Below are 21131 nucleotides of genomic sequence, written 5' to 3'. Positions count from 1 at the left end.
GAGAAAATCATCTGTAGAATTGTCTAACACTACTCCTTTGCCACCCTCTGTTATAATGGCTGGTAGAGCAAAATACTCATTTCCTAGTCTCCCTTCAGATAGGCTAGCCATGTGATGTTTTGACCTGTGGGATGTCTGCAGGGACTTTATGTAAAAGTTATTTTTTGTTTGTTTGTTTGTTTTTTGAGATGGAGTTTCACTCTTGTTGCCAAGGCTGTAGTACGATGGCTTGATCTCGGCTCACTGCAACCTCTGCCTCCTGGGTTCAAGCAATTCTCTTGCCTCAGCCTCCTGAGTAGCTGGGATTACAGGCGGGCACCACCACGCCCATCTAATTTTTGTGTTTTTAGTAGAGAGGGGATTTCACCATGTTGGCCAGCCTGGTCTTGAACTCTTTACCTCAGGTGATCCAGCCGCCTTGGCCTCCCAAAGTGCTATGATTACAGGCGTGAGCCACTATGTCTGGCCTCTGGAAAAGTTTTGCTTCTTGATGAAAGGGATCAGAAATGGCTGGCCCTTTTCTGCCTGAACATAGGTGCTAATTGTGCAGCTGTTGCTGTCAGCTCACAATCTGGGGCCAACAGGTCTGAGGACAGAAGCCAGCTTGCCATGGAGGCAGGGCTGGGCAGATGGCAAAGTGCCTGGGTCCCTGATAGCTTTGTTAGACAGCTGAGGCGGTGTGATCACCTCCGCCTCCCTATTATTATGTGAGAAAAAGGAAACCTTTTGTGTTTAAACTACAATTCCTTGAGCTTTCTGTTCCTTGCATCCCAGTGTATTACTGATTCACTGTCCATTGAAAGAGAGCAGGTAGCCCTGTTGGTCTGGAGAGAGTAAGGAACACACTCTGGCTTCCCGGAAAGCTGTGCCCATGAGCATGACTTCCTGGGGACAGAATATGGAGTTCCATGTCAGTCAGAGTGGACCAGTCCTGAGAGCACCACGGTGCTGGGGGAGCGGGTGCTGCTGGTGGAAACCGTGGTTTCCCTGGGAGCCTGTGCAAGAGGCACCCCCCCAGTTTTGTGTGACATTTTGGGGTTGTCTTCTCTGGAAGTCCACAGCCACTTGAGCAAGGCCTAATAGAACTGAGGACTCAGCTGGTGGTTGAACCAAGACCTGTTGCCAGCAGCGCCACCATGAGGCAGAGAGAAGCAAAGACTGTGGCTGAGAGCCCTAGACTCACTCTCATCCCTGTACTTAAGACGGACCCTCCCTGAGTTGATGGACTATTCCTGGCGAAGTCTCAGACTTCCTGCTCACCTGACGGGTGTGAGAACAAACTGACTTTCCTATTTAGACAGGAAAATAAAAGATTTGTACCTTGAATTTTGTGAATATAGTTCATGCTGGAAGGCAGAAGTTACTGGGGTCAGTTTTGGTTTTAAATGGTTTTTCTTTTTCCTTGGTTACATCTAAACATTAAAAATCTCACCTTCTATATATCTGAGTTAATGAGGTCACCAATTCCCCACTGAGGGAAATGGGTTAAATCACCACCCATTAAATGTGCAGGTCACATGAAAATGCTACTACTAGAAATTCAATTTTCACAACACCCCATGACTAGGACTCACTAGACACACATTTTGCAGATTAGAAAATGGAAGGTAAGAGATGAAGAGCAGCTCACTCAAGGTCACATTGCTGGTATAACAAATGACACCAAAACTTTGTTACTTAAAACAACACACATTTATTATCTCACACAGTTTCTGGGGGATCAGGAATCCAGGAGCCACTTAGCTGGTGGTTCTGGCTTAGGGACTTTCATGGTGCTGCACGTAAGATGTCTACTGGGCTGTGATCTCATCCAAAGGCCCTACTGGGGCAGAGGATCCACTTCCACCTTCGCTTACGTGGCTGATGGCAGGAGGCCTTATTTCCTTGCCGTGTGGGCCTCTCCATAGGGCTCCTCAACGTGCCAGCTGGCTTCCCCAAAGTGAGAGATCCAACTGCTGTGAGAATGAGGGTGAATGAGCAAGAAAGAGGCCCTAGTGTCTTTCCTAACTGAATCTGGGAAGTGAGGTACCATCACTTCTGCCTCATTCTGTTGGTTACCCAGACCCACCCTGGTACAGAGTGAGGGGACTGCACAAGAGTGTGAATACTGGGTATCACCGGGGCCATCTTGGAGGTGGGCTGCCTTACAAACAGACCCTTGTCTCCCAATTCCTGCAGTATTGGCCTTTGGCCCTCAGGATAGGATTGAATGGAGGCTGTCTTTGGGATAGGGTTGCTAGATTTAGCAAATAAAAATACAGGACAAATTTCAGAGAAACAACGAATGATTTTTTTAGAATATGCCCCAAATAATGCATGACAACCCTACTTTGGGGAGGAGTAGATGCTGGGGGGCAGGGGCCCTTTGGGGAGAGGTGCTGCATTCTGGTCCTCTAGGATTGTGTGTGCAACCTCAGGTTGACCCCAAGTCTTTGTGGATGTCAATCCTGACCTTTCCACTCCAGTCCTCAACTTCCCAAAGGGACCTAGGCAGAGTGGTCAAGGCAGAAAGAGCTAGGAAAGGATACTCTGGGGTCTTGAGGGAGGGAGGTATCCTCAACCTCAGTCCCAGGTGAGGCCTCAGAAGCCTGAGGTTGAAGGGTAGGTGGGAAGAGGGAGGCTGGAGGAGCCAGGGAGTGAAGGCGCAGATTCCTGCCTGCTCTACCCCACACCTTGTGGGAGGAGGAGCAGAGAAGGGGCCCTATCTGTCTCACCCCTATCAGAGTTCTCCCTGTGAGGCCACCCTGAGTGGCCTCCTCCCTGGCCCCTGAGCCGGCCTCCTCCCTGGCCCCTGAGCCAGCCTCCTACTTCCCCACAGATCGTCCTGCCCACCTGCTGTAGCCGGTGTCCACCCTCAGACCATCTCAGGTGGCCCTGTCTTGATTTCAGGGGAGCCATTGAGCATTGAGGAGTGGCTGCTCCCTTCCTTCCCTGGACTCTTCCCCAGTCTGAGGGGCGTGAGCCTCAGGGCTATGAGTGGGTCTCATTAGGGACCATGGCTCCTCTCTCAGACCCTGCTGTCTCCTGGCTCCCCCACAGGCCCACCCTAGATAAAGCGCTTGTCCTGCACGTCATAGGAGTAGGGGTCCCCGGGAAAAGGCTGGGGCGGTGGCTGGTTGTAAACGCCCTGCAGGAAGATCCAGGCTGTGCCCACCACCATAACAGGCGTCACCACAAACAGGCAGAGGCGGTCCACTGTGCGGGCCACTCGGTTCCAGCTGTCTTTCTCCTGTGGGTAGGGGCAGAGAGAGTGGGGTGAGAAGGGCCTCAGGCCACAGAGCCCCACCCCCAAGCTGAGGCCCAGCCATGGAGGCAGAGGCCCGGCTCAGTGTGCCTGCAGAGGCTGCCTCTGGCTTGCAGGATACTGCCAGCTTGTCCCCAGCAAGGTCCCAGGCGCCTCTGGTCACAGGCAGGGCTGATCACTCTGTTGAGGAGGCAGAGAACAGACCATAGCCTCCCTCTCTGCTGTAGCACAGGGTTCTGGGGCTAGAGAGGAACTGAGGCCCAGGGGTCTCTCCTAGCGGCTAAGGAAGGTGGATAGACCCCTCTCCTCTTTCTCCCCAATCCAGCAAGTCAGGGCTGCTGCCAGCCCATATGTGAACTGGGAAAAGATGCCTTTTCTCAAGAGAGAATTTTTAGAAGTTGTACAATGTTGAATAACCGTATATGGCTACCTTTAAAACGTCTGGTTCTGTCTGGAGTATCAGGCTTGAAACTGAGTAGGGACAGAAAATGATTGGCAGCTGGGAGAAAGAAGGGACCCTAAGGGGTGCTCAGAGTGTGGCCTGGACAGGGTGGAGCTGTATGCCTCTGTGTGTGTGCCTAGCCCCAGTGCTGCTATAGGGTGCCAGGCAGGAGTTCCCTCTCCCTGGGAGGGGCCTGGAATCTGTATCACCTTAACTTCCTCATCTAAGTTGGTGTGTGTCTCTAAGGGGAACCCTGTCCTCTTAAGGTAGAATACACTTAATCAGTGCCCTACTTGAACACCTGTACATGGCAATCCTGTGGTCCCTTACCTCATTGTAATTGTTCTGGTCCCTCATGTGGTTAACAATGAAGTTTGCCCCATCCACAGCTGGCTTCAGCTCATTGAAGAGTTCCTGCTGGGCCTGCTCAGAGCTTGCTGGGGGCCGGCCTATGGACAAGGGCCCAGCGTGGGTGTGAGGCCTGCCCCCACCTCCCACAGATGGGCTGAAAACCAAGACCAGCGGGAACCCACGTGCAGTGGTGGGGCGCCTGGCCAGCCCGTGCCGCTCTGACTGCTTCTCAAACATGAGGTCGCTGCGGGACTTGAGCAAGAAGTACTCCTCAGCCTTGGAGATGTATCCCAGGGAGCTGCTCCTCCGCACCAGGGCCCCAGGGCTGGGTCCATCCTCTGCTGGGCGGGACATGTGCAGGAGCTCTGGCAGGGTCTCCAGGAAGAGCTGGGGCCGGGTCAAGGGGCCACAAGAAAGGCGTTTTGTTGTTGTTGTTTTGTTTTGTTTTGTTTTGAGATGGAGTCTCACTCTGTCGCCAGGCTGGAGTGCAGTGGCGCGATCTCGGCTCACTGCAACTTCCACCTCCCGGGTTCAAGTGATTCCCCTGTCTCAGCCTCCCAAGTAGTTGGGACTACAGGCACATGCCACCATGCCTAGCTTATTTTTGTATTTTTAGCAGAGATGGGGTTTCACCATGTTGGCCAGGATGGTCTTGCTCTCTTGACCTCGTGATCCGCCCAACTCGGCCTCCCAAAGTGCTGGAATTACAGGCGTGAGGCACTGCGCCCAGCCAAGAAAGGCCATTTTACAAGCATGAGGTGACCTTTATACGTCCTAACATACGTGACTTCATTCCTGGCTGCCACAAAGTGCTCGCCTATCTGACTCTGTCATTGATTCCCTGATCCCTACTGATGCATATGTAGGTTGCTTCCAGCTCTCGAGACCACATCACCCATGGTGCGGGGGAGAACCCATTCACTAAAAATGATTAATTAAAGGCCAAAAACTAAGGTAAATCCTCCAAATGCTACAGTCTCCCCCATCAAATGCTGAAAAGAAAAGAGTTGCTAAGGCCGGTCATGGTGGCTCACGCCTATACTCCCAACCGTTTGGAAAGCCAAGGCAGGTGGATCACTTGAGGTCAGGAGTTCGAGACCAGCCTGGCCAACATGGCAAAACCCCATCTCTACTAAAAATGCAAAAATTAGCTGGGCATGGTGGCAGGTGCCTGTAATCCCAGCTACTCAGGAGGGTGAGGCATGAGAATCATTTGAACCTGGGAGGCAGAGGTTGCAGTGAGCTGAGATTGAACCATGGTACTCCAGCCTGGGCGACAGAGGGAGACTCCATCTCAAAAAAAAAAAAAAAAAAGAGTTGCTAAACTGACTTCAGCTGTCCCAGAACAGCCAGCCAGCCCTGCAGTAGCCAAGAGGCAAGGGCATCCCTCTCCCAGCACCCTGCCCACTCAGTCCTCCCCTTCTTCCTTCTGAGTTGCAGCATACAGTGGAATGAACACATTAAGTATATAGCTAGATGAATTTTTACAGATGCATTCCACTGGGTAAATCCCCAGTGATGAGATAGTGAGCATGATCCCCAAAAATCTACCTCATACCTGCCCCCGCTCAGTTCCCTCCCAGCCCCAGAGATAGCCACCATTCTGACTTCTATCACCAAACATTGATTTGGCCTATTCTTGAACTTCTTACAAAGTGAGGCCTGCAGCATGTGCCGCTGCGTCTGGTTTCTTTCACGGATCAGTCTGCCAGGAGGTTCACGCATGCAGGGGTGCAGTAGCCGCGGTGCTTCTGCACTGCTGAGCAGCACTCCTGTGGGAGTATGTGTCCAGTGTCTCTATCCATTCTACAGATGGCCTTTGGACAACTTCCAGATTTTTTTTTTTTTTGGAGACGGAGTTTCACTCTTGTCGCCCAGGCTGGAGTGCAGTGGTGGGATCTTGGCTCACTGCAACCTCCACCTCCCAGGTTCAAGCAATTCTCATACCTCAGCCCCCCGAATAGCTGGGATTACAAACACATGCTATCATGCCTGGCTAATTTTTGTATTTTTAGTAGAGATGGGGTTTCACCATGTTGGCCAGGGTGGTCTCAAACTCCTGACCTCAGGTGATCCACCCGCCTCAGCCTCCCAAAGTGCTGGGATTACAGGCGTGAGCTACCACGGCCGGCCCCTGCCTTTTTTTTTTTAGAGATGGGGTCTCAATCTGTTGCCCAGACTGGGGTGCAGTGATGTGATCATAGCACATTGCAACCTCCACCTCCTGGGTTCCAGGGATCCTCCCACCTCAGCCTCCTGAGTAGCTGAGACTCCAGGTGTGAACTACTGTACCTGGCTCAATCTCCAGCTTTTGGCTATTGAGAGTGCTCATTTCCTTTTTTTTTTTTTTTTTTTGAGACAAGGTCTCACTCTGTTGCCCAGGCTGGAGTGCCCTGGGGCGATCACAGCTCACTGCAACTTTGACCTCCCAGACTCAAGTGATCCACCTCAGCCTCTTGAGTAGCTGGGACTACAAGCATGCGCCACCACACCTGGCTAATTTTTTGTTTGATTTTTTTGTAGAGATGGGAGTGTCACTATGTTGCCCAGGCTAGTCTCCAACTCCTGGGCTCAAGAGATTCTCCCGCCTCAGTCTCCCAAAATACTGGGATTACAGTGGTGAGCCATGGTGCCGGGCCGAGTACTCACCTTCTTGACCCCCTCAGACAGCACATGGGTGCTGGGTGTTCGGAAGTGGATGTTGAGCACGATGACACAGATCACCACAACCATGGTGACCAGCACCATGCCGAAGAGCAGGAACCTGTGGGCACACACTCAGCTTGGAGCCCCAGGGCTGGGCTGGGCAAGCAGGGTGGGGCCGGGCTTGGGCATCACTCACTTGCCGATAAGGGGGATGGCCATGGATGTGGCGGGCAGCCGCTTGGAGATGAGAAGCAGAAAGACGGACTGAGCCAGGAGCACAGAAATGGCCACTGATGTCTTCTCACCACCTGGGGAAGCCAGACTTAGCTTCTTTGGGGAAACTAGGACCTTGGGGCCCTAGTCCTAGAGGGTCCTGCTGTGGCCCCTGGCACCTCTGTAGTACCATGGTGCCCTGATAAAAATCATGGGTTATGGAGCTACAGGCCCTGGGTGCAAATCTCAGCTCTGCCACTTACTAGCTGGGTGACCTTGGGCAAGTAGCCCAACCTCTCTGTGCATCAGTTTTCTCAACTGTTGAATATGGTGAGAGTGTGTTTAACACACATCACTCTGCCTGGCACTGGGTAAGTGCTCATGAAAATCAGCTGTCACAACCCACCCACGCCACTGAACCCTCCTGGAGCGCAGATCTGTGTGCATTACTCCCTGCTCAGAAAGCACCAGGGTGTCCTCATAGCACCAGGATAACAACCCAACTCCCAGCCCCTCACTCAGACACCCCAGCCCAGTGCTGTCTTGCTCTTCCCACCTGAGCTCCTGCAAGGGCAGGAGGGGGGCTCCCCTGCTGAGGCCCCCTCAGCCCCTGCCTGGCCCCCCTCCTCATTAGCATTGCTCCTCCTGCCGAGGGTAGCCTCACCCAATCCTGCTCAAGTCCATTCCAACTCCACCTCCTCTAGGAGCTCTCCCAACCCCACTGCAGATGGAAGGTGCCCCCCTTCTCCCTCCTGAAGTCCCGCCAGGGGCAGGGGCTGAGTGGCCTTTCACCCTGGGACTCACTATGCGCTGCTCATAGTAAATATTCTGAACTTGTAAACCACTGCCTCCTAGAGTCAGGTGAGCATAGACAGGTTTTCTGCCTCACACCCTACTGTCCCAGAGACCCTGTTATTCACCCACTGGTTCAGTAGTTGAGGGCCTCCTGTGTGCCAGGCTCAAGGCCACATACTGGTGACCGTGAGGGACTTAGTCTCTGCTCTGACAGAGGGACAGTTTACCAGTTCTTCTGCGAGTCCGTGGGAAGTAGCATCTTGGAGATGCCCTGCCCTGTCCATTTGGGGATGTCGCCCAGAATCATACAGCCCTCCCTCTGGGTGTCCACCTGGCCCTCACACCTGGCCCAGGCAGGGAGCTCCAGGAATGGAAATCTCAGGTGGCTCCCAGGAGGAAGTGAGGGGGCAGGGCTGGGGCTGGCCCTGTTCAGGTGGGCATGGGGAGGGGGAGCAGGGAACAAGGCCTGGAGGCTCACTGTCGGCCGGTAGGTAGAAGACCAGGTTGACCATGAAGGAGATGAGCACACAGGGCACCAAGATGTTGATGATGTAGAAGAGGGGCTTGCGGCGGATGATGAGGTAGAAGGTGACGTCCTGGCGGCTGGGGCTGTCCAGAGGGGCTCTGGGGTCCACGTTGACCCTGGCCGGCCGGTGCACTATCTCCCACTCCCCGTTCTCTGAGGGCGGTACATGGACACCTTAGGGTCAGGCCAGGCCAAAGGGGCTAGGCAAGGCCTGGGGACAGAATGAGGGGCTGGGCGGGGCAAGCCAGTCCAGAGACGCGGCCGGCTGTCTGGGTGTCGTTCCCTGGGGCGTCGGGATGGAAGTTTCGGTCTTCCTCTGTGACTGATTTCTTTTTTATCTTTTCGGAAAAAGTAGAAGCTGAGGCCATACAGGGCTCAAATAAGGAGTATCTTTTGGCTGAAAAGATACACGAGCCAAAAATAGGTATTGCAGATTAAAGAGACCAAGTCAAACATATGCTCTCAGATATTGAGCCTGTCTTCCTGAGTAACAAAAAAAAAACCCTCCTGGACATTAATTGAGCCACTCCTCCTCGGCCTGGGCCTGGGGGATAACGAGCCAGTGACAGTAAAACTATCCCTGCCATGATGTGCCAGCCTGAGACAGTGAGACAGGGTCCCTTCTGATGGACGGGGTGAGCGGTAGGCCCCATGGAGAATCCGAGCCTGGGTACAGATCAGGGATGAGGATGTCAGGAGGGATGGCAGACACCCCCCATCAGGATGACACAGCCCTCATGCCAACCACACCCCTGGGTTCACCAGGCACAGGAAACACTAAACCCCTGTCAGCCACAGGCATCTCATGTGTGAGAAGCATGACTTCCGGGCCTGGACAGGGGCGGGGGAGGGCACTGGCACCGTCTCTCTCTGCCTTTGGGATAGCTTTGCATTCAGGAAGTGTGAGTGTCTGTGTGCTTCTCTGTGGGCGGGCATGTGTCTGCCCTTCTGTGTCTAGCTGCGTGTGTGAGTAGCTGTGTATCGGTGTTCTAGGTATGTGTGTGTGCACGTGTGTATCTCTTGGGTGGGCAGTGCCAGTGTGTCTGTGTGTGTGTGTCTGAGGGACCTGCCCACCCACTGGTGGCTGCTCCCAGCACCTGTGAAGCCTTCAGGGTCAATGATGATCCACTCCACGGGGTAGGTGCGGTTCTCTTCGGCATCCTGCTTCAGGCTCAGGGTGATCTCTTTGGCCGTGTACTTGAGGGAACTGGGGAGGGCAATGGGCAGAGAGTGACACTCAGTCACTGGCTGGGGCCACAGAGCGGGGAAAGGTTAGTAAGGGAGGACCATTGTGGGGAGGGCAGCACTAATCCGGACAGGGCAGGGGCCTCTGTCTGGAGGTGCTTCAGTCACCTCCTTCAGCCCCTGGTAGGGTGCTTTGGGGTGAGGGATGGCTGGATAAATGGGAGCACCTGAACTTGAGGGAGCAGTTCTGCCAGTCGAAGGGGAAATAGGTAACAGAGATGGGGCAGGAGGAGCGGAAGATGGCAGGTGGCAGCCAGTACACAAAGCCGTAGTCGTAGACAAGCACGTTGCAGGAGTAGGAGATCTGGAAGGAGCCATCATTGCTGGGGAACAGGGACAAGAACCACAGTGAGCTCTGGCGACTCAGGACTGGCAGAGTTGGGGGATGCAGAGGAGGCTTAAGGAAAGGAGGCAGGGTGACAGAGAGGAGGTCAGGGAGGGCTTGGCTCAACTTGTTCTCCAGCACAATCTCTGGGAGCCACACCATGTCCGGGGGGAGGCGCAGGACACTGATGTTTCCAAATTCTTCAGCATTCCACTTCAGCCGGTTGTCTGTCCAGCCCTGGAATCCCAAAGGCATGTCAGCAGTGCACTCTGCAGCTGTCCAGGCTCCTGGCTCCCCCTACTTCCCTGAGAGAAGACTGAACAGGGTCTGAGAGCTGTGACAAAAGAGGTTTGGGGAAGGCAGGTACAGAGTGTGGATTCAGGTCTGTCATGGACAGCTGTGCAGGATGCTCACTGCACAACTAAGGGAGCATTATTTCCACTGTGAGCATAGGAGATTTGTGTTTGTATTGTGGACTTTTGACAGACAGGAGGAGAATGTTTTCTAATAAAAACCAAGATAAAGTGGCAGTTTTCCAATATGTGAATCCTAATCCACTTGAAGGTGGCACTAGGGGCTGGTGAGGGCACTAGGTGGGGGAAGGACAGTTGGGCCTGGGGCTTCTCTGTAGGGAGGCACCAACCCCTCCTGGGGAACAGTGTCCAAGGCAGATGGGATCTCCAAGTGGAAGCAGCCTGGAACCCTGCATTCCCGCTACCCCACTGGCTCTGGGAGGGGCATTATTTTTTTTTTTGAGATGGAGTCTTGCTCTGTCACCCAGGCTGGAGTGCAGTGGCACAATCTTGACTCACTGCAAGCTCCGCCTCCTGGGTTCACACCATTCTCCATTCTCCTGCCTCAGCCTCCCGAGTAGCTGGAACTACCAGCGCCCACCACCACGTCCGGCTAATTTTTTGTATTTTTAGTAGAGACGGGGTTTCACCGTGTTAGCCAGGATGGTCTTGATCTCCTGACCTCGTGATCTGCCCGCCTCGACCTCCCAAAGTGCTGGGATTACAGGCATGAGCCCCCGCGCCCAGCTGGGAGGGGCATTCTTACGTGCTCTATCCACACATTGGTAGTGAGGGTCTCCTCAACTTCTTTCTGTAATTAGACGGTAGGGCCATCCTTCAGGGCCATATCATTCTTTTATCCACACACATTCACCCACTGTCTCTGTATTTTTTTTTTTTTTTGAATCTTGTTCAATTGCCCAGGCTGGAGTGCAGTGGCACGATCTTGGCTCACTGCAACCTGCAACCTCTGCCTCTTTGGTTCAAGGAATTCTCCTGCCTCAGCCTCCCTAGTAGCTGGGATTACAGGCACATGCCATCACACCCAGCTAATTTTTATATTTTTAGTAGAGACAGGGTTTCACTATGTTGGCCAGGCTGGTCTCGAACTCCTGACCTCAGGTAATCCGCCCACCTTGGCCTCCCAAAGTGCTGAGATTACAGGCGTAATCCACCACGCCCGGCCTACATTCACCCACTCTCAACTGGCACCCAGGGACACCATGGCATCTGGGCCCTGATCACTCGCAGTCAGGAGTGGGCGGGCAGCTAGGGAGCAGAGAGGACCGGTGGCCTCTGAAGTGTGTCACAGATGGGTCGTGCTATGGGTGTGGATGGAGGACACCCCAAAGCTTACACTGGAGGGGCAGGACAGCAGCCTGTCAGGGCACAGAGCAGCTCCAGCACATTTCCCAGAAAGGGAGCCGCCATAGGCCAGGCGGGGGCTTCTGTATTCCTCCATGGCTATCCTGGTCCTGGGAAGCTGTCCCTGCTCTACCTCCCAACCCAGCAGCGGAGGGCCTCTCACCAGGGAGATGAGGTTGGAGAGCGTGAGGGCCAGGGTGACGTCCACACTCTCCTCTTTGTGTGCCACGGGCCGGAGCTCCTTGTTGTAGCCCTTCTCTTGAAACAGGTGCCGGATCAGCCGCTCCTCCTCGTTCAGCCCCCAGATGCCTGGGGAGGGTCAGGGACAAGGACTGAATGGGGCCCTGGGCAGGGGACTCAGGAGGGAAGCTGCCCTGAGGTCCTGCTGGACCATGAGGTTGGGATGAGCAGGGAGGAATCCAACCACTCCCTGGGAGTGGGGACCCCAGAAGGCGGCCCCCCAGCAGGGAGAGATGGCAGAGTGGGAGTGGGGAGTGAGAGGAGGCCATACCGTGTGGGGCCTGGGTGGGCATCACGGGGGACCCCAGGGTGGGGAAGATGTCTACCCTTACCACACACCGCCAGGGTGGCCAGCAGCCCCAGTGTCAGCAATGGCCCCTCCATCCCATCCCTCTGACTGGGACCTGCATCTGCCCCTCCCATCTACAGGGCTGTGGAATGAGGGTGGGCGGGAGAGGGGACAGGTGTTGGGGGAGGAGGGAGTCAAAGGGAAGAGGCAGCCGGAAACACAATCTGACACCTCATGGCGGTGGGGGACGGGCCAGCCAGGGCAGGAGCCCAAGGACGTGAGGCAAAGATCCCAGGCTGGGACTCCCCGCAGCTCAGCAGCAGGGGGCAGAGTGGGGAGGACGGTGGGGGGGAGGGGCAGGGCGCTGAGCGGAGACGCTGGGCACTGGGGCCAGCGCTGGGCAGCCATGCAAGGGGGTGGGGCGACAGGCAGGCCAGCTGCTGCCACTTCTCAGGAAGCAGGAGATGGTCTCAGATGGGGACCTCACAGCCTCTCTCCAGCCTCTGTGACCCTTGCCAACTGCTTCCAGAGGCAGCCCTGCCTGGATCCCACCCCTGAGACTGAATGTCCACCCACCAGGTCCCGTCCCAAGAAAGCTCCAGAGTTGTTTCCATGTATTATAAATAACATTTATTAAAGCCGCTGTGATTCTCTGCTTGTAAACCTGGGAAGACACGGAGGGCCCAGGACCCCCACCCCATCCCACCCGCACACACCCAGCCACTGTGGCAGCAACAGTTTGTGATTATGCTCCCCAGCCGCTCTCAGCTCCTGGGAGCAGTAGGTCCTGCCCAGGGGCTGGGGGCCCAGACATGGCTCAGGGTTGCCTGGCGGGGGGTACCTGAGGGTTGAGTGGGTGGTGCCCCTTCCTCTCCAGTCCAGGCCCCTGCCCTACATCCATCCAGTGTCCCTCGGGCTCCCCTTCTGCCAGGGCAGCCACACGGAAGGCCTGCAGGGCCTGCACCAGCAGTCGGGGGAGGCTGCGAGCCAGTGTGGCCGGCTCCAGGCCCACCAGGCCACTGAAGGCCACATGCCGACCCCCCAAGCCTGCTCGCACCCAGGCTCTGAAGAGCCCGGTCAGTGTCTTGGAGCCCAGATCTGCCAGGACCTACAGAGGGAGGAGTGGGGATCAGGGGCCCTGAGTTGGAATCCCAGAGGTCACCCCCTCTGCCCCTGGGCCCCAGAAACTCTCACCTAGACCCATGCTCCTTCCTTTCTCCCCGAAACCCTGCTCATTTCCCGCTGCTGTGGACACCCCCACCCACCCCTCTACTCACTCTCCCCACCACCATCCCCAGTGGCCTGGCTTACACTCCGCGGGCCCTACTCCCTCTACCTACCCCCAGAGCAGGGCCAGAGGCGACCCTAGGCTGCTGGGAGGGCATCGGGGCTGAGCTCTCTGCACCTTCCCTGGGCTAGGTCTCAGCCTTCCCAGGCCACCGTGAAGGAGTTTGGAAGCCTGGGGGCCTACCTCATGAAAGTTCATGGCCAGGTGCTCCGAGGGGACCTGCAGGATCCAGGCATGGGCCCCCTGCAGGGCAGCCAACTTCTGTCGCAGGGGATCCAGCCCAGGGCAGCCTGGAGGAAGAGGAGAGGCCCCTGGAATAATGAACGGATGCGGTATGGAACTGGAGGTGGCACTCCCACCAGCACTTCAGGACGGCCTCCCAGGGGACACACAGCCTCTTATGATATAGATGGGGAAACTGAGGCTCGGGGAAGTTAAGCAGTAACACCAGGCAAAGCATCTCTGTTTGACACTGATGAGAGCTAAAACCACAAGTCCTCCAAAAGAGTCTTACGCTCTGTGGCGGAGAGGGGAGAGTGAGTTCACTCTGTTGCCCCACTGGGTAAGTGCTTCCCGGAGCTGCCTAAAAGCGCTTCCGACCTCATCCAGGCCCTCGACCTATCCCCTCCCGAAGGTCGGCAGAGGGCGTCATTACCATTGGCTTCTCCGCGCGGCTCCGGCCTCCACTTCGGGAATCGAGTGCCTGCAGCCCGCGATCCTGGGGAGTCACAGGGTTAGGGGACCTCCTCGGCCGGAGAAAGTGGCTCCGCCGCCCGGGTGGGGCCGGGCCAGGGATGGGCTGGGCTGGGCTGGAGGGCGCGGGGTACCTGAGTGCAGCCGCAGCTCGCGGGCAGGGTGCCGGGGAGACTCCTGGAGCGCTGGAGCGGGGCGAGCCAGGGCGGGGGCCAGGCGCCGCAGCCCCGGGCGCGGGCCGAGCAGCTCCTGGGCGTTCCGCAGCAGGCCCAGCAGTGTGTGCGCCAGCGAGCGCAGCTCTGCAGACCGTACAGGAGTCGGAGCGGCGGTCAGAGGCTGGCCAGGCCCCTTTCCCTCCGCCCCCCGTCCCGGTCCCGGTGAACAGAACTGACCGCATCGCCGCCGGCGCTGCAGGCACTGCTGGTGCGCCAAGCGCGCACAGGCGCCCTGGGACCCCGGGCACAGGCGGGCATAGAAGGCGCAGAGCCGGGCGGTGTCTGCCTGCAGTTCCTGGGGGGGTTCCCAGGCCAGAAGCTCCCTGCAGCTGGGCTCGCGGCTGGAGGAGGCTGCTGCGGGCGGGACAGGGGTCGGCTCACCCTCTGTTTGGGGCCCTAGCTCCCACACTCCTTCCCCAGAGGGAGACAGGCTTTGCAGAGGCAGAAGGGAGCTGGGAATGGGCACGGGCGGGGTGGAAACGGGCTTGTCCCACGGTTGTCCGTTGGGACACTGGGGATGGGGCATTGGAAAGAGAGCGCTCACAGCTCATCTGCTCCTGGAGCCAGTCCTTGAACACGGCCACGCGGGTGTAGACTCCGGGCTTCCCTGGCTCCCCGCAGCCGTCCCCCCAGGAGGTGACTCCGAACAGGACTTCTCTAGGGCGGGGGCCAGGCTCAGAACAGGTCAGGGGGCCTCCCGAGTCACCCTGTGGGGCCAAGAGAGAGGACGCTGCATTCACTTGCCCCCTGTGACGCCCGCCTTACGCCTGGCAGGCGTGAGCTTGCCACTTGTATCCATTTTAGCGATGAGGACAGAGAGGCTCAGAGAAGTCGAGTGACAGCCAGATGTGGAAGGAAAGGAGGCCGTCGTGGCCCTAGGGAGGCTCAGACGGCCTTTTCTCATCAGACTAGGTTCATACCTGGCACGAGTCAACGCCCCCCGCCAGGTACCCGGCGCAGAGCATGGTGCTGGGGCGCAGCCCGGGCCCCAGGGCCCTTCGGCAGGTGTCGGCGCTGAGCAGGGGAACACGGGCCTCTCTCACTGCCTCAGCCTCAGGCCCGTCTGCAGGGAAGGGGTGGAAGGCTCAGGTTTGGAGGGCAAGAGCTCTGCCTTGAGTGTCCCCTTCCCACCACCCCCCCTTGATTCCTCCCCCTTTGAAAGAGCAGGCAGCATTTTTCCAAGGCAACCTGGCCTCCCCACACTCTATTACCTCGGACCTCCAATTCTTCCCACCACGCGCCGGCTCACCCAGGCCCAGTACCTTCGAAGAGGGCCCCCCAGCCCGCGATGGCGCAGGCGGTGCCGGCAGGGGGCTCCTGGGGCTCCTGGGGCAGGCACACGGGGCGCGCCGGCCCCCCCGGGCTCACCGGCGTCCACAGCTGCACCAGGGCCAGGTCGTTGTGGAAGGTCTGCGGGTCAAACTGAGGAGGGGGAGGCGGCATAGGGTCAAGGAGGCGCGAGTGGGGGTGCGGTTCCCAGCCTTGGGGGCCTGGAGACTGCCTTCTTACCTTGGGGTGGGGCAGGATGCGGTTCACTGGCACCTCCTCCCCTTGCTCCCCCCGGGGCCCCTCGGCCAGCGTCACAGTCCACAGAAGCTCATTCGGGGCGCTGCGGGACGAGCGGTGGCTGAGACGCAGGAAGGACAGGGGCACACGCAGCAGGCCCCTCGGAGACCCTACCCCTCCGCCCGCACGCAGGGCTTTCTCTACTTGGGGGCAGGGAGGGCGGGCCGGGGAGGGGTCCCGTCCCAGAGGGGCGAACGCGCCCGGCAGTGCCACCCCCTCTGGGCTGGCATCCTGGCGGGGCGGGCTCTGCCCCTTGAGACAGGGCAGCCTGGGGCCGGCAGCCGCCAGGGGGCAGCAGAGACCACCTTTCCCGCGCGTCGCCCGCCGGACAACCCGGCAGGTGCGGGGCCCAGCGCTGGGGACCCCGGCTGGGCAGGGCCTGGGGGCCCTACTTACCCCACAAAGCAGTGCGCTGCCGTGAGCACCCAGGACGCCGCTACCAGGACGCCGCCGCACAGAGGCTGCCCGCCGAGCTGCAGCCTCACCAGCCAGGGCCAGGCCCCGGGCGGCGCCGCGCTGCCCCCGACGATGCGGCCGTGGGCCCGCGTCACGTTGGCAGTGCTCGGGCGCCTCTCGCCGCACCGCCCTAGAAAGGGGCAAGGGGTGTCACGAGGGACATGTTCTGGCCATCCTCGCCTTCGAGGCCCACCGGGCTCTCAGGCCTGCCCTCTCCAGCCTTTCCAGCCTCACCTGGCTCAGGTGGGTCCTGGAGGGGAGCTTGAAGCCTGGGGCGCCCAGATCCTGCGGAGAAACAGGGCTTTGAGTCTTACTGCCGCCCTCTCACCCGTCCTCACCCCAGGCTGGGCCGAGCCTCTTTCTCCCCGTCTCTCAGCCCTCCAGCCCACACAGGTTCTATTTCAACAACCATGAACTTCTCCTGGTCACCACAGGAGCACAGAGTGTTTCTGCCTCCCTGCCTTTGCACAGGCCATGCCCCAAGCCTAGCAAGTCCCTTCACTTGGAGAGACGGACCTTCACAAATATCGTCTTGGTTGCGGCCCAACTCAGTCTCTGCCCCCAAGAGGGGAGTTAAGGCTGAAGGGAAGGGACAGGGGCAGCAGAATGGGCCCAGGGTAGGCAGCAAGTTCAGTGGGGCATGGGGGGCAGGGTGGGCACCTCGGCACTCGTGCGATCTGTGCTGGATCTCCATCGCCACTCGGTTTATTGCCCACTGGGCACTCCTCTGGGCTGCCTGCAACGCCTGAGTCCCCTGGGCCGACAGAACTGCTGGGACAGGGGGCACACAATCATGCGTGGTTGGGGAAGAGCCTCAGCCTTATCCTCCTGGTCCCAGCCCTGAGCCCTGCCTCAGGAGACCCACAAGCCTGGGACAAAATGAGGAGGTGAGTGAGGCCCTGGGAAGCTGGGCCCAGCACTCAGAGCCCATGGTCCCAGGTTCTCAGCCCAAGATATCTCCCTAATTCAACCGAGCTGGACTGGAATCTTTGAAAGGTGCTTTTCCTTAACAATTTTTTTTAAAGACACCACCCCAAAGATACATCACAGAACTCAGTCTTATTGACTGAAAGTAGCTGTGTTTGAGTGGCCTACCTTCGGCCAGGACAGCCAAGGGTGTGGTACTGCCCCGGGCTGTTTCTCTCTGCTCCACGGGGCCTTCTCTCCATTCCTTTCGGCATGCTTGACAGCTCCCCTTCCCTCTCCCGCCACACCCCTCCTCTCCCATCTATATCTCCGTTCTTGGCCCCTTCTCACAGCAGGGTGGGCAGAAGGGGCCAAAGGTCCTTATGAATAGGGGTGACAAGCTCTTTTGATCCCGTCCGCCCAGGGTCCCACTTCCTCTACGTTATTCCCGACTCCGCGGCTCTCAGACCAGCCTGGGCTTACCTTGCAGGGTGCTGGGGGGCAGGCGCATGTACAGTGGGTGCCCGTGAGCAAACCATGAACTTGGGAGAGGTAGCAGTAGCAGCACAGCCAGCAGCATGGTGACCAGGATCTGGGGTGAGAGACCCCCGTCCTCTCTCCTCCTCGGAGTCCACCTTCCGGGCGCCTATCCTTTGGTGCCCGCCTTCTGCTGCCTTTCGGCCCCCAGGCACTGAATTCTTGTCCCTCAAATCATCTGACCCCGTTCTCTTACATCAAAATTACCCGCCTCCCTGGTCAGCCCTCACCTGGCCCTTAACTCCTAGGAGCCCACAGGGGAACGGGGCTGCGGGGTCTTTATAGAGGACAGCCTGGGGGAGGGGTGCATGGGAGGGTGGCCAAGACTGGGGGAGGAGTGGGGTAGTGGGCTTGACCCTTCACCTTTCAAGTCTCATCATCCCAGCTCTGAGCCCCCCTTCTGTCAAAGGAGCCCTTGTTTCTGCGGCTCCATCAAAGGGGCCAAGACAGGGAAGAAGAGCTGACGGTTGGGCTGCAGGCCAGGCAGAGGGGGGCTGCTGGGTGGGGGCGGGCCCTGGCTTCAGGGCTGGGATGGGGGGGATCCCCATCTGCCTCTACCCCCTGAGGAGCTTACAGCTATGACGGGGGCAGATACTCCTGGAGGGAGGAGGGCAGGGGGTGTCTGGGGTTTCTCAGCAGCCCCACCCCCTGAGGAAGCCCTGGAGCTCCCCACCCCTCTGCCCCTAATTGCTTGGCAGAGTCCCTCCCCAATGTGGCCATTTCTAAAGATGATCAAAGCAGCCTAATTAGCGCCGTAATTGCCGCACTGGGGGTGGTGGGGTGGGAAGGGGCAGAGGCAGGCAGCCGCAGGAGTGGTGCAGAAAGGGAGGCGGGAGATGAAAGGCCCACAGTGGCCCAGTTCCGGGAGGACAGGCCCTAGCAGCTTCTGACGCTCTCCCAGACCTCCTGGTCCTGCACGGTGCCCGCTCCGCCTGTCCGACATTGTTCTGTGACCCTGATCTGGCAGTGGGGATCCTTCTGGAGTCCTCTGGAGTCTCATGGGCAGAGTCACGCAGCTCTCCTGGGATCAAGTTACCACCTGGGTTAGGGTAGTGCCCGTCTGTGCTACCCAGGCTCCCCAATTCATGTGAGGTGAACTGGTGAGAATATTTATCAGCAAATGCTATGACCCAGGGCTCTTTCCGCCTGGAGAGCCAGCTGTTCCACAGTCACCAGCACACCATGCTAAGGACCCCTTTCCCCAGTTACCACCGCACCTCACCGTGACAATACCTCTGCTTCGGGAATGCCCTGAAAATACTGTCTGCGGATGACTCTGGTGAGTGAATTTGGTGACGTTGGAAAGGACTCTATTCACCAGAGTATCTCTCCATCTTGCAGGGCATCTTTTTATCAATGACCTCCAAAATATTGGCAGACAGGGCATCAGCTCAACACAGCTTGAATTTTAGCATACACAGAGAAAGAGTCCAAAGGAAGATCGCCTGTGGTTCCCAGTAAGAGCCATCAAGGCAGGGGACCCAGGAACAGAGAAGGTGGTTGGGAAATCCTCATAGGCCTCTGGATGGAGAGGCCACAGCTTCGACAGAGCTTCTGCCCTGCAGGTTACCGCATCCAAGTTGAGGGGATAAGCAGATGGAGCCAGCCCTGCAGGCAGCTCTATGGACACTTCCCCTGGGGAATCCCTCCAGGAAGGTATGTCCTGCCCACTCTTGCCGAGTCATGCAGGCCAGGACACAGCAAGCCCACACAGAGTCCCTGGGCCTCCCTCCTGCCTCTGGTCTTCAGGTGGGAGGCAGGGTGAGAATCCAGCCACTGCCAAAGAAAACGGAGGGACATTTCGGCGTGGACCGTACTGCTCAACCCCGTTCTGCTGTTCTCTGGTTCCTGTGCCCACAGCTGGGTCCCGAGCCCTCTCCTCTCTTCTGTATGGATCCACCCCCAAGTCTGGCTCAATTTTGTCCACTCCCACAGGTCACCTCCTAGAAAGCACATCAAAATCCCACCTCATAAAATTACTTTGTTTATTATTAAGTGTGCACTCACTCCCTGTCTGCTTCCTCCATTGGAATGTGATGGGGAGACTTCCAGGCCTCTGTCCCGCAGTCTTGTTCTCTGTAACACAACCCTCTTCTATTTTCTTTATTTTTTTGTCTTTACATTTGAGGCAAGGTCTCACTCTGTCACCCACGCTGGAGTGCAGTGGCACAAATCACGGCTCACTGCAGCCTCGACTTCCTGGGTTCAAGTGATCCTCCTGCCTCAGCCGCCTGAGTAGCTGGGACCATAGGCATACACCACTACGCCGGCTAGTTTTTAAATTTTTTGTAGAGGCAGCGTCTCCCTGTATTCCCCGGGCTGGTCTGGAACTCCAGGGCTCAAGTGATCTGCCCACCTCAGCCTCCCACGGTGCTGGGATTACAGGCATGAGCCACTGCACCTGGCCCCGGACTTCGTATTTTCTTTAGAGTATTTATTCCTGTGTTGCAGGATGTTGAAGGGGGTTCTTGGCTGTTATAAGGGGCTCAGTCTCCCATAGTCTAGTTAAGAGGGTACCAGCAGTTGGCCCCAGACCTCCTGCCAGTGAGCAGCTCGATGCCAGGGACCTGCCGAAATGTATGCCATCCTCTATGGCTCCTTCCCCGAGTGAATAGGAAAACAGGACAGGGGCGAGGGGCCTTGGTGGAGCACAGCAGCCTCCCTCGCTTCCCCAGCCAAGCTGGAAAGGACAGGTGAGGTCTCAGGAGGAATCATGGAATTTGAATTCCTTGATCAGGAATCAAGGAAGCTGGTAAGAGGGAGAGGCTCGCATTTCAGTTCCCAGTTGGAGGGCACGGCTTGTCTGTCGGGCTCCGTGCTGGCCCAGCATCTCATGCATGTGCTAAATGAATGAAAGATCAGCCCTGAAGACCAGATGTGGTGGCTCATGCTTGTAATCCCAGCACTCTGGGAGGCCGAAGCAGGCGGATCACTTGACATCAGGAGTTTGAGACCAGCTCGGCCAACATGGTGAAACCCCATCTCTACTAAAAATACAAAAATTAACTGATGTGGTGGTGGGCGCCTATAACCCCAGCTACTTGGGAGGCTGAGGCATGAGAATTGCTTGAACCCAGGAGGCAGAGGTTGCAGTGAGCCAAGATTGCACCACTGCACTCCAGCCTGGGCAACAGGGGAAGACTCCATATCAAAAAAAAAAAAAAAAAAAATCAGCATTGGCCCCTCCCCTGCTCCAGGGCTGCCTGCATCTCTTGCCTCCTGGCACTTCTATCTCAACCTGCCCAAAGCAGTGCTGGGATCTCCCCTCCCCTGCCAGCTCCCTGTCCATGCTCTGCTGCCCTTGCTCTCACGGCCACACCTGGCCTGTCCAGTCCCGGTTGCCCTCCTCTGGTAGGCCCAGCAGTTCCTCTTCCTTCAAGTTTGGGTCAGGCAAAGAGAAGCAACATTTTCTGAGGGGAACTTAAGGCAGCTATTTCCAGATACAGGGAGAGAATGTGGCTCAGAGAGGTGCAGAGCTCGCCCCCACCCCTGCTGT

General features: G+C 57.5%; 2 protein-coding genes across 5 annotated transcripts; both read right to left on the bottom strand.

Moving 5' to 3' along the window:
- Window positions 1-1676: 1676 nt before the first annotated feature.
- On the bottom strand, window positions 1677-12125 carry CHRND (cholinergic receptor nicotinic delta subunit). 4 transcript variants are annotated; one of them, XM_025405054.1, is made up of 12 exons: window positions 12018-12125; window positions 11609-11754; window positions 10847-10891; window positions 9915-10024; window positions 9630-9785; window positions 9315-9424; window positions 8170-8370; window positions 6880-6991; window positions 6687-6801; window positions 4220-4424; window positions 4017-4135; window positions 1677-3229 (listed from the first exon to the last, which is right to left on the bottom strand). In XM_025405054.1, the coding sequence occupies exons 1-12, from the start codon at window positions 12106-12108 to the stop codon at window positions 3047-3049; spliced, it is 1593 nt and encodes a 530-aa protein (XP_025260839.1). In that variant the 5' UTR covers window positions 12109-12125; the 3' UTR covers window positions 1677-3046. The 4 variants fall into 4 exon arrangements, with proteins under 4 accessions (XP_025260839.1, XP_025260841.1, XP_025260840.1 ...); XM_025405056.1 differs by having other exon boundaries at window positions 9947-10024; XM_025405055.1 differs by lacking the exon at window positions 10847-10891.
- Window positions 12126-12581: 456 nt separating this feature from the next.
- On the bottom strand, window positions 12582-17814 carry PRSS56 (serine protease 56). Its single transcript, XM_025405429.1, has 13 exons — window positions 17582-17814; window positions 16853-16960; window positions 16427-16477; window positions 16133-16322; window positions 15680-15779; window positions 15433-15592; window positions 15091-15233; window positions 14715-14877; window positions 14348-14521; window positions 14090-14254; window positions 13918-13980; window positions 13446-13552; window positions 12582-13082 (listed from the first exon to the last, which is right to left on the bottom strand). Exons 1-13 carry the CDS (start codon window positions 17676-17678, stop codon window positions 12792-12794), a joined length of 1812 nt encoding a protein of 603 aa, XP_025261214.1. The 5' UTR covers window positions 17679-17814; the 3' UTR covers window positions 12582-12791.
- Window positions 17815-21131: the final 3317 nt, after the last annotated feature.

The sequence above is a fragment of the Theropithecus gelada genome, chromosome 12 (assembly GCF_003255815.1).
Source record: "Theropithecus gelada isolate Dixy chromosome 12, Tgel_1.0, whole genome shotgun sequence".
Lineage (NCBI taxonomy): Eukaryota > Metazoa > Chordata > Mammalia > Primates > Cercopithecidae > Theropithecus > Theropithecus gelada.
The sequence above is the reverse complement of the archived record's forward strand: the minus strand, read 5'-3'. Positions and strand labels throughout refer to the sequence as shown.

Coding starts and splice junctions, on each gene's coding strand:
- CHRND (XM_025405054.1), bottom strand. CDS start 12,108: ATGGGAGGGGCAGATGCAGGTCCCAGTCAGAGGGATGGGATGGAGGGG. Junction 6,802..6,879: donor GCCATCCCCCTTATCGGCAA/GTGAGTGATGCC, acceptor GTGTGCCCACAG/GTTCCTGCTCTTCGGCATGG. Junction 4,136..4,219: donor CAGGCGCCCCACCACTGCAC/GTGGGTTCCCGC, acceptor CCTTGTCCATAG/GCCGGCCCCCAGCAAGCTCT.
- PRSS56 (XM_025405429.1), bottom strand. CDS start 17,678: ATGCTGCTGGCTGTGCTGCTACTGCTACCTCTCCCAAGTTCATGGTTT. Junction 16,961..17,581: donor GCCCCCCAGCACCCTGCAAG/GTAAGCCCAGGC, acceptor CTGTCCCAGCAG/TTCTGTCGGCCCAGGGGACT. Junction 14,522..14,714: donor GCTCCAGGAGCAGATGAGCT/GTGAGCGCTCTC, acceptor CGCCCGCAGCAG/CCTCCTCCAGCCGCGAGCCC.